Raw genomic sequence first — 11,445 nt, 5'->3', positions numbered from 1 at the left:
AACATTTTGGGGCTATTTAAAGAGTAATAATAGAATTGCAGGAGGTGTGGTGCCACAACACTTTGGACAGGGGCTGCTAATTGTTCTGGAAGGCTTTTGATATAACAGTGGCCTATTTTCCAGACAATTCCTTCCAGCTCCCAGTCCCCCGCAGCATGGAAGTGTTCTGGATAGTGTGGGAGTGGAGGGGCCAGGTCCCCGGGGAGCAGAGGCAGCTGGGCAGAGCTGTCACGGGCTTTTCTTCCAGCTCAGTACTTAACCTGAGGATGTTTTACCTTGCTTAGCCCACGAGCAATCCAAACACCATGAGATTTGTTCTGTGGACTCTTCCTTTCACTTGGATTTCGCATTCTGTCTGGGTTTTTTGGGATGTGTGCGGTACTGAGAATCACAGGCATCCCTGGGGAGGACAGCAAAAGAGAGAAAGAAGGAAAATGGAATGAGACCTGAAGCATTTATGGAGGTAAAGTTGCTCAGCTTTACCCTGTGTCAGGCTCACTGAGCAGTGTGTGAGTCCCAGCTGCGTGTGGCACTCGCCCGTCTGGGTGGGTGACCATCCAACAGACCTGGGCTTGAGACTTGGGGATAGAATCAGCCACAGGAGCTTTCTCAGGCCCCGAGCCTCTAATCTTTGGGGCATCTCCCAAGCAATGCTGTCCCTCCTGTTCCACCACACCACAAACCGCTGCAGGGACAGGAGCTCTCCCCAGTGCTCCTGAGGCTGCTCACCCCTTGAGGGAGGAAAAAGCCCCAGACCTAAAAGAGTGGTGTAATTAACATTCAGGCTCATCACGCTTGGTCTCTTGTCTCTGGAACTGGCCAGAGTGGAAAATTAGCTCCTTCTGTTGGCCTCTCTGTAATTTTGTAATTTGATTTTTCCTGGTTCTTATATTATGGTACATAGGGAGTATCAGCTGTCCATCTTCTCCAGGGATTTTTGCTTTTACAGGTTCATAACCCTTGCCTTCAGTGTCTTTCCTGCTGTGAATCTGTAGCACATCCAGTCCCCCCAAGATCCCCAACTTTCCTTAACCTGTGAGAGCTTTCAAACAACCCATTTCAGCTCTAAGCAGTGCCTTTGCAATCCTCATCCTCTTTTCCTCCCCTCCCAGCCCATTACAGGGTGGCTTTTTGGGAGTAAGAGCCATGAGCAACACAACCCAGAGACAACAGACCTGCACCTTCCTGAGAAGCACTTTTTGGCTGCAGATTTGGTGTTTTCAGCATTGGGCTACCCCAGCAAACATGGCTTTTCTTAGCTCACATCCTACTAAAGCTGCTGTGCCACCTGAAGAGCTGTCACCACTCCACCCCAACACTGGGCCACGGTCGCCTGTATTGCTCATTCTGTGCAGGATTATCGATAGGGAATTTGCACTAAAATCCCTCTCTGCAGACCTTTAAGCAGTGTTCAAACTGGAGAGCTCTGGGAAGGAGCCCGGCTTCTGTAAATCCTCTATCATTCCTGCCCAAAACTGTAATCAGCACACTCACCCCACCCATGCCATTGGAATTCCAAATCAGCATGCATATCTCCTTTCAGGGTGGAGATTTCTCCTGCACTTTGGGTTTTGTAACCCCAGTGTTTGGGTTGCAGCTGACAATCATTTCTCCTGTGTCTGCAGGGCATGGAATGGCTTCTCCCATTCCAAATGCCAAGAGCAGCACAGTAGATTTGTGGAGCTTTATCCAAGTTAGGACAAGTCCTCCTCCAGGGAGGTTTTGGAAGCAGGAGGACAGATTCTTTCACAATGGGCTACCCCTACTTTTAATGTCATCTTTTTAAAGGAGAATTCGTTCACTTACCTCAAATCCAGACAGCCTCAGGATTTTTGCTTCTTTTGAATTGAATTGAAGGCAGGTCAAACTCACAGTCCCACCTGACCATGTCTGAAGGAGAAATCAGAGTGATCCCCAAGACATGACCTTTAGACCCTTTAAAGTGTGTCAAGCATACAATTAATTAACAGCCAAACTATTTCAGTGGGGTTTGGCAAGAGATCTCAGCCCCCCATCTTTGTTCCTGTCCAAAAGAGAGAGGTTTGATATCCCTCTCTCAAAAGCAGCAATGAGCTTTACCATTTCTGTGCCTTCATTTCAGTTGTGTGAATTCAGACAAAACTGACAGGTGTTCCTGAAAACTGCTGTAAGAAGCTTTCAACCATTTCCATACAGGGTTATAAAGATTTGGGAAAAGAGTGATGTTTTGTGGTTTCCTTCAGGTGATGTCCCCAAATCATATCAAATCAAATCTTTTAGGAAATACCTGCTCTTTAATTAAGCATGCTCATTAGAAGAAGGATAATCATAATGTGGAAACCCTGGAAGATCCTTGGGCACAGAAAGCAGCAGCATCCCTCTTAATGGGGTGAAAGATTCGGCTCCAATCCCTGAAGTGCTTGCCAGGATGTGGCACCCATCCCACCAACTCACACGGAGGCATTTGGATATTCCCATTCAATAAGCTGCTTGGTTCCATTTGGGTTTGTGTTGGTTTTTAAACTTTCTGTGGATTCAACCCAAGCAAACTGCCATGGCACAAGTTATTGACTGAACTTCCCAAGGAGCTTTAACCCACTGCAGCAGTGGGTACTGCAGCAATAAAATTGCAAAATGTCAATGTGTGAGTGTTTCACTAGGATTTGTGTGAGTGTGACTGCAGTAGGGAAATGAATCAGTTGTCTGTGCTTAGTGGAAATATCTTTATAAACGGTTCACTTGCAGGCTGAGGGGCATACTGTGAAAGCAGCTGTGTGCAAAACAGCCAGAATATTTTTCCCTATTCTCTTACGCTGTTTGTCTAACTTCAATTCAAGCTGCCCAACATTTCCCCAGAGACTGGGGACTGTTTGGGAAATGCAGAATCTCTCTCCAAAAACACAGATGCCAAACAGCCTAATAATTAATTGCTTAGGATTATCAGTACAAGACAGTTCTGGTGTAGGATAAGGAATGCCAGTTAAGAAAATCCCTATTCCAAAATACTCCTGGAAGGACTCGGTGTCAGTCTGTTCAGGAGCCCAGCAAGGCACTTCCCCCTGGGCTGTAAGGCCCACATGGCACCCTTGGCCCAGCTGGACAGGCTGAGCACCACAGAGCAGGGAAGAAGAAGAGGGAACAAGCAAAACAGAGCAGAGGGAAACAAGAGGGATTAGTTAGAGGAGAACTGGGAGGAGAGTAGTGAGCAAAAGGGTGAGTAGGAGGAAAATCGATCTGAGCTGTAGGCGGGTAAGAGGTACATAAAGCCATGAAGATGGCACCAGATTAGAGTCGTGAGTCAAACACTAAAGCATGAAGCAAGTCTACAAAGGGTTTCCCAGGTTCTTCTAATTCACACAGAACTTGAGGAAATAACCCCTCTGCCAGAGAGCTGTTACACAAACCCAGTATTCATCATGTGCAGTAAGTAATGCTCAAAGGTGAGTCATGGAGCTGATGCACATATGTGGGGTCAGGTAGTGGCACAGGTTCCAAATGTGTCCAAAATAGAAGGAAATAATAGAATGGGATTAAGAATTGTGCAAAAATGTAAAAACTGAGATTACTTTGAAAGTAATTACTTACCCTGAAAAAGGAGGAATTTGTATGGTTTATACTTACAGAGCCAGCTTAGGCTCTGAAGAGGAATCAGTTCAATCCACCCAGCCACTGAATTACACTCATGGACATTTTTCCTCAATCACAGACACAGACAGTAGAGACACTTACCCTGGCAAACCAAAAATGGCCAGTGCCAGATTACACAAAACCTGTGATGTTTTCTCTTGCTATAAAACCTTATCTGCCTTACTATTGATTTCTGTAAGCTTACACTTCTTCATAGCACTCTCTAAACTTCTAGTGGCCACAGATGAAACTCAGTGCTGAACTGGTGAACATCATGTGGAGACTGTTCTGCAGGTGCTTTCATGTTCATCTCCGTTTGGTACTCTGGGAAGAAGAGCCAGAAGGATGCAGTGAGTGACACCTCCTCTTGCCAGAAGACGTTCCAGGTAGCAGCTCATGCCAGTGGCAGAACATTCTCTCCAGGGACAGGATCACATACCTCATGTACTCAAACCATCCTCAAAAGAGCAAACTCCTCCGACACAGATCCAGAGATGAAATTTCATCAGCGAGGAAGATGCACAGGTCTGGCAAAAACACCGTGTGAGGCTACCTGAGGTTCAGAAGGGTGGTATTTCTGTAGCAGACAAACATGTTTGGCATTTCTGTTCATAAATTCTGAGCACAGTCACAGCCATGAACGCACGGCAGAGGGAAGCTGGGGACAGCACAGCTCCATCCACCCAAGTGAAGCTCCTTGGAGCTTCTCTGGCAAGACAACAATTTGCAGGAATTCTGACAGCAAGAATAGGAAACAGTAATCAAGCAGAACCTAAATGTGTTGTTTATCCGAGGGTACAGGTTGGACACTGCAGGGAACCCGATTCCCAGCCTCCCTAAACAAGAGTCAGGAACAGTTCTCCAGGGATGTGTTAAATTATTCTAGAGTAAGGCTGATAGTGTGGCATCTGGGTGAGCCTGTGCAGCTACTTTTCTTGCTCAGTGGGAGGAGGATTAGTGGAGAGAGAAAAAAGACATCAGGGAAGGTATTCTGTGTTGTCAAAAGCTACAGCACGTGTAACTCTGTGGGTGGCTGCACATCCTTACGGAGTCCCCACGGATTGTGGTGGGGCTCTGCCTCTTTTCTCATCAGCCAGAGCTGGGTGCATCCTCCTGTGGGCACACACCTATAACAGGAGCAGATTGTGGATTTGTTTTGGTCCAAATAGCAGCACTTTTGAAGAAAGTGCACAGATTTCATGCAGATGGGCCTACATCAAGATTGCTGACATTTTTATAGAGCAGCACACACAAAGCATAAATCATATTTACCAGCAATCCAGTGCTTAGGCATTCCCACTCTGCTTACTTTGGGAGTTCAATCAAATGAATGCTATCACTATCTAACATCATTAATCAGCCATTTTAAGCAGTAGTGGGGGCTTAAAGTAGGATGAGTGAGTGAGTGAATTTCTAGTTAGCACATGCTTCTCTGCATATTAATTTTTAAGTCTTGAATAGAATCATAAATCCTCATATCCTGAGTTGGAAGGGATCCACAGGGACCAGCAAAGTCCAACTCCCAAAGTCAGAGGAGAGGGCAGCCACTCCTTGCCCTCGTTCGGTTTCAAATCAATCTTTGCCATAATTCCACATGAGCTCTGCTCAGTGATTCCTTTACTGGAATATTTCCCCCTTATTTCAGGCTTTAAGCCACATCTATAGGGAACAGAATTTCAACTTCCATAAGGCACCCTCCTTGGTGTAAAGACTGAAGGAATTTCTTTTTCCTGTGTATATGGAGCCTGCAAAAGAACCATGGGAGCTCTAAGCCAAGGAAAAGAAAAAAAAGATAAAAGGATGCTGTGATAAGTTATATGTATTTATGTGGCCACTTTATTAGAATGCCTCTAATATATATATATATATATATATATATATATACACACACACACACATACATACATACATGTATATCTATATATACATCCATGGCTATTGGTGCAGGCCCAGTCATGAACACGTAGCATCGAATGACATTGTGAGGTGGCTAAAAGCAGCAACTTCCCTCAAAAACAAACAAAGTGACTCACTTTCACATGCCTCTGGTAAAGCAGAGGGATGCTGCTACATGGCAGAGAAACCCTGTGGATCCTGGGGACAGCTGCCTTGCCAGTCCCAGGGGAACTGCGAGGTCCCATGGCAGGACCTGCCTGCTCTCGAGTGGCTCCTCACCTGTTCCTGTGTGCAGGGAACCATTGCAGGAAACCTGTGCACAGAGCTGGGTGTCCTCCTGCAAACTGCTCCTGCAATTGAGTAAAAATAACAATCCACATAACCTAACGTTCCTTTTATCCGCTGCTTCCCTGCCCAGACGCGAAGCCCATGTGGTGAGAGAGCAATTGTAGGGCAGAATAATCCATTAGGAGCATCTGGATGCATACCCTGCAGCCACAATTTGTCTTGGTGTTCTTACTTTCTTCTCCTTAATTGCATTTCTTGCCTGCTGCTGTGTGAGCAGAATTTCAGTGGAATCACTTCACTAGGACATATCACTTGGAGTTGCTTCAGAGATGATTTAATCTTTGTACAATGCTTTGAACTTGTAAGTAATATTATTGCTATGTACCGTGCTCTCTCCTGGAGGATTCCCCTACTACTGTGAATTTTCATGGAATTACAGCTAGAATTGCCTGGCAGACTGGTTTCTCCCATCTTTTTTTGCATGCCAGCCAGTCAGGAGAACAGCGATGTCACTATCTGGGATAACATCCCAAAGTAAACACCTGCACAAAGGGCTCTGAGTAATGTTGTAGTAATTCCTGATCACAGAAGTGCCTCCAGGGAAACATGAGATGGATTCCCTCTTTAAACCACATAAAATAATAGCAGGGTTTTGTTGCTGCTCTAGTCAAGCCAACACACATTCCCTTCCCTCAGAAAGTATGAGTGCAGCAAATTGCCCCAAATGGGTCTGGTTTTGTGCAGACAACAATGCAAGTCATAAAATCAATAATATCCCAAAACAATTGCCCAGAGCTGAACAATGGGATACACTGGGTGAAAGCTAAGCAAAAAGAATGCTCCCTTAAGGAAAGACATCACAAATCACAGAAGACAAGATGCAGCAAGGAAGAGTGACAGCCAGAAAAGCCAAAATTTTGATTTGTGGCAAAACAGACTCATAGGAAGAAAAAAAAGAAAAATAACAAAAAAAAAAAAAAAAAAAAAAACTTTCTACTGGAAAAAAAACAAAACAAACAAGCGAAACACCTAAAAAGCAAAACTAAACTAAACAAAATGAAAACAATGCATCACTGTACGGTGCAGCATTTGTCGTTTCCCAGATCCCAGGAGCTCCATTCCCTCCTGCTTCCTAAACTAATCCTGAGTGACAGCGTGTGGCTCTACCGCTTTTAAAGCATAAAGCCAAAGGTGCTCCTTCAGGAAGAGCAGCAAAGCGGGGAGGCAGCAGCTCAGTCCGTGCCGTTCCCGGAGCTCAAGCCGGAATTCAGCGGTGTGGCTCCCCATCTGTTGGCAGAAGCAAGTAGTAACGCCGGAGCTGCTCAGGAAAAAGAGACTTGGATCCAGATGGAGTCAAGGGCCCCATTCTGTGTCAGTCAGCCCCTGACTTCACAACCTGGGGAAAAGAGCTGTTCTCCACATGGGAAACATCCCTGCCATGCTTGGAGGAGAGGTTTTACAGAAACATGGACTTGTATAAAATCCATGAATTTGATGGAGCGCAGCCTGAAAGAGCAATATGCAGGAAATATTTTTTGAATAGCTGGAGTAGGAAAAATTTCCACACCTCCACGTCCTTGCCATGAAATTTGCCTTAGGATTTCTGTACATCTCTAAGCACGAGAGGATCCCTTATCCAGGGAATAATGAGGCACTGCTCTGTCTTTGTGGAATTCTCTGCTGGGCTGCACTAACTCCAACTGTGGTGATTAACAATTCAGTTGGAATGGAGCCTGATTTAAAGCTGAGCTCTCTCCAGCAAGTGCCAAACTTGCGGCAGGAAAGTACCTGGGCAGAGAAATGCTCCCTGGAGAAACCTGTACGCAAACACACGAGTCTCCCGGTAATGTTCCTGTTCTTAGGAGAATTTCAAAGGTTCTGGCACAACATGCACCCACCCCTTTAATTGATTCAGTGAACAGTGTTCCATCTGAAATCACATTGCTGCATGAGGAGGCACGAAGGCACAGGTATCCCTCTGCCAAGGGCTATCTCTGGACCTGTGGCTGCTATTGATTTGTTGGTTCCTTCTCTCCTAGATATCGATGTTAGGAAACTGAAACTCCCAAAAGATCTGGGCTCAGCCTTCTTGACACTGAAACAGGCCTTTAGCCTAGGGAGATCTCTAATCTATCAATTTTGTCTGAAAGTTTTTCACTTAAATGGGGGAGGAAATAAGGAAAAAGAAGAAACGCTCCACGTTTTGACATAGAAAGGCACAATTCTTTCAGCATGAAGAATTGCCACCATTTACTTTCTGTCTATAAACCGTAAAAGTTGCAGCATCTGCCCTTTCCTCAAATTAATAATTTTCAAAATTACCATCTAAATTACTTTTGATTCCAGATTAGCTGAAAGGTATAGAGAATTAAACTCTTTCCCCCCCGTTTGGATTAATTGATAGAGAAAACCATGGAAAGATGAACAGGGAGAGGATTGCTTAGGAAGACTATCTGCATTATTTCCCAGTTTCTTCATATTAAGAGAATGAATCAAATAAGAATGTGAATAAATAGGTGTGTTCAGAGCTGCTTAAATACAGAATTACTGATATGTATAACAGTGGTGTCCCAAACCCTGACAAAATAAGACAAACAGGAATAGAGGCTGGGAAGGAGAGGAGGAGCAGTGGGACAGAAAGGAGTGTATTTTTTACTAGGGCATGTTGCTGTTTTGGAGAGAAGGAGCACGAGTGAAAGATGAGACTGAGGAATAAAGGAGAGGATGAAGGAGAAAAGTCCTGAAGCAGAACTGGAAATACCTGCTGGAAGTGACCAAGAGCAGGATCTGAGAGGGGCAGCGGCGGATGCTCCTCCTCATGGCCCCAGTGCAGGGAACAGCTGCTGTTTCCCTCAGACACGGATCTGTAGGACGTAAGTGTAAAACTAATATTTGGGCTGGGCCATTAGTCACTGTTAAGGGGCCCTTTTATCTCCAGTAATCTCCTTCCTGACAGTGTGTCCCACACACCAGGCTTTGCATGCAGCAACCTTGTGAATACTGAACTCAAAGCCAAATGTTCAGCCCAGGACAGGAATGAATGTCCTGCCCAGAGCAGGAATTGTCAAAAGCACAAGGAACCTCTGCTACTTTGTTAGGCAAAATGTTCCTGATTTTAATTAACTTTGGTTTTATTCTGGTGTGAGGAATTTGAGGCAGGCAGAAAAACAGAAAGGTGCTGAAAGACATAGCTCTGGAACTCAGCATCACATCTTTGGTCCAGGAAAACCAAGTGTGTTTGAACAAGAGTTTTCTGGCACAGGAAAATTGAATATTGTTGCTGTTGAAAAAGCAACCAAGTAATCTCTACAATACCTGCCAGTCCAAAACAAAGGTCGCTTTTAGTACAGTGCAGCAGCCCATCATCACTTTAAGAGACAGAATTTTCCAGATTTTTATACTTAATCAAATCAGCAACCGTATCTGCATTCCACTTGCCCTAAATTGCATCACTTGTCAACAAATGTGCATATGGCAGAACAGCATTACTGTCATCCCTAAATATATATATAGATATATATATAAAGATAAATAACTTTATCTGTTAATTAATCTGCTTATTAATAAGCAAAACCATCGGTTAAGAATATCACTCTCGTGCATCCTCCAAGTCTCCAGTCTTTCCTCAAAAGGATTTGGAAACCAGGAGTCAGTTTGGAGCTTTTAAAAGGCCAAAAGTTTAAAATGCTATACCCTTCCAAAGCTCTCAAAATAAGCGATAAAGCAATCCTGTAATTTAGAACAACGCCAGGCGGGAGGTCCCAGCTATCACCAGAGCTTCACCAGAGCAGGGTTCCTCCAGGATCCGCAGCTCGGCACGTCCCGCGGGTGCCAGAACGGCCGCCGGCCCCCACGGCAGCATCTCCCGCAGGTGCCAAGAGCGGCGGGAGCGGCGGCCGGGCCGGGCCGGGCCGGGCCGGGGGCCGGGCGGGGGGCCGGGCCGGGCGGGGGGCCGGCCGTGGCGGCCCCTCCCCTGCTGCCCTACTCCCTTGCTGCCTTGCGGCCCCTCGCCTGCTCCGGAGAACCGGGGGAACCCGTCCGGCCGGTCTGGCGGCGGCTCGCAGGCAGCCGGGGCGGGCGCGGGGCTCCGGAGGCGCTGAGCGAGCCAGCGGGAACCCGCGGGCCCAGGTGAGGCCGGGGGCTCCTGCGGGGCAGGGGCTGCCGGAGCGGGGGCCGGGGCCGCCCGCAGCCGCGGGGCGGTGGCACGATGTGTCCATCGCCACCGGGGCCGGCCGGCGCCACCTCCGCCGGTGCCGCGCTCGGTGCGGGCCGGGGCTCAGGGCCGGCTCTGTCCCGGCCCGCCCCGCCGCACAGGTGCGGCCGGAGCTGACCTCGGGCGCACCCGGAACGCCTTCCCTTCTTTTCTCTTCCCTTCCCAGCATATCGCCGGCTCGGAGCGGGAGCCCCGACGCGTTGTTTCGGAGGGTTTAAAGCCCGGCGGGACCCCGCGGGAATCGGCGTCCCCCTCGCTCCCACCCGCGGGATATGCGGCCGCTGATGGTCGAACTTAGCGCAGAGTCTCTCCGCTCTGAAGTTTAAAGAAAGAGCAGGAGGTTGCTGGAAGGCGAGGTAAGGCAGCTCGGCTATCTCCTGTCCCCCCGAGCCCCCCGGGCACTGACTCGTGGCCCCGGGCTGCTTGCCCAACTCCCGGCTTTCCCCCGCCGCCCATGCCTATGCACGATGAGAACAGCCTTCAGGGCTGCGAGTGATTACTCATTGGTCGGTGTTTATGCAGTCATCAGAGCAGCAATAGCTTTCTGCATTAAGGAACAGTAACTCTGCAGTAGAATATACTGGGCAAGTTACTTGTGCGGTCAGTGACTTGCTTGGAAAACAAAACAAAATTGGTGTCTCTGTGCTGCTAGCTCGTGCTTATAGCTTAAATAGCATCCCGTCCTTGGAGGTCGGATGCAGCTGTGCTGAATGGAGCAGCTAATGGAGCATTGCACCGCTGGCTCGGGTGTCAGCAGGAGCGGTTTGAAACCGAAGAGGCCAAATAGCTCTGGCAGGGACCAGTGCTGGCAATGAGTAACAGCCGGGGTGTTTGGCTGTGGAGAGCCGGGACCGTAGGACTTGGGGTGGCAGCCTGGCCCTTGAGCAGTCCCCACCTGCGTGGCTGCTGCTGCTGGTGAGAGTCCCTGGATTAACATCCTGTTAGTGGCTGTGCTGGATGAGGCTTGCTCAGGTTTCTGTTTGGTCGTGGGGTTTCATTTGTCGTTGTCCTCAAAGCCTGGTTTAGAAGACAAGTAGTGTCTGGCTGTTTTTGATGTTTTCCTTGTCAGCTTTTGCACTGGTGGTCACCTTAGTCTGGTTGCTTTTGTACCTGTCCCAAGGCTCTGTTTGTCTCTGTGTTAACTTGTAGCTATCGTAGAGATTATTTTCAGTAACTTCTAAACTGTTCTCACTTAATTCTGCCATATAAGACAGCGTGTAAATGTTCTGGACCTTTGCTTTTGAGTTTGGCATAGTGAATTCCAAAAGCACTTGCAGTGGAGCCATTTTAAAATGAGCTGGGATTTATTTCTCCGCTCTCTTGTTGGTGTGGCTGCTGTTAGAGGGCCGAGAGCACGAAGTGCTGCCTGCTCTTCAATGTGGAAAGGCGGTTGGTTGTTGTTTCAGATGTTTCAGATGCGAGGGGTTCTGCTGTTCTTCCTG

General features: G+C 47.5%; 1 protein-coding gene across 5 annotated transcripts in view; it reads right to left on the bottom strand.

The window, feature by feature from the left end:
• Positions 1 to 275: 275 nt before the first annotated feature.
• Positions 276 to 11,445, bottom strand: part of LOC116184622 (uncharacterized) — a 41,892-nt gene continuing 30,722 nt past the window's right edge. For 2 of the 5 annotated variants that reach the window (XR_014951428.1, XM_085567166.1), the window contains 4 exons: positions 8,552 to 8,654; positions 5,782 to 5,852; positions 4,046 to 4,133; positions 276 to 3,930 (listed from right to left, as the gene is read on the bottom strand). Coding sequence is in view for 4 of the 5 variants with exons in the window: in XM_085567166.1 (XP_085423292.1) it covers positions 4,066 to 4,133; positions 5,782 to 5,852; positions 8,552 to 8,654 (242 nt within the window). In the remaining variant the exon portion in view is untranslated. Of the gene's footprint in view, positions 4,734 to 5,781; positions 5,853 to 8,551; positions 8,655 to 11,445 lie in introns of all 5 variants that reach the window. The other 3 variants (XM_085567167.1, XM_085567168.1, XM_085567169.1) reach the window with 2 other exon arrangements.

The sequence above is a fragment of the Lonchura striata genome, chromosome Z (genome assembly GCF_050655825.1).
Source record: "Lonchura striata isolate lonStrDom1 chromosome Z, ASM5065582v1, whole genome shotgun sequence".
Classification (NCBI taxonomy): Eukaryota; Metazoa; Chordata; class Aves; order Passeriformes; family Estrildidae; genus Lonchura; species Lonchura striata.
This window is presented reverse-complemented; position numbering and strand designations above follow the sequence as displayed.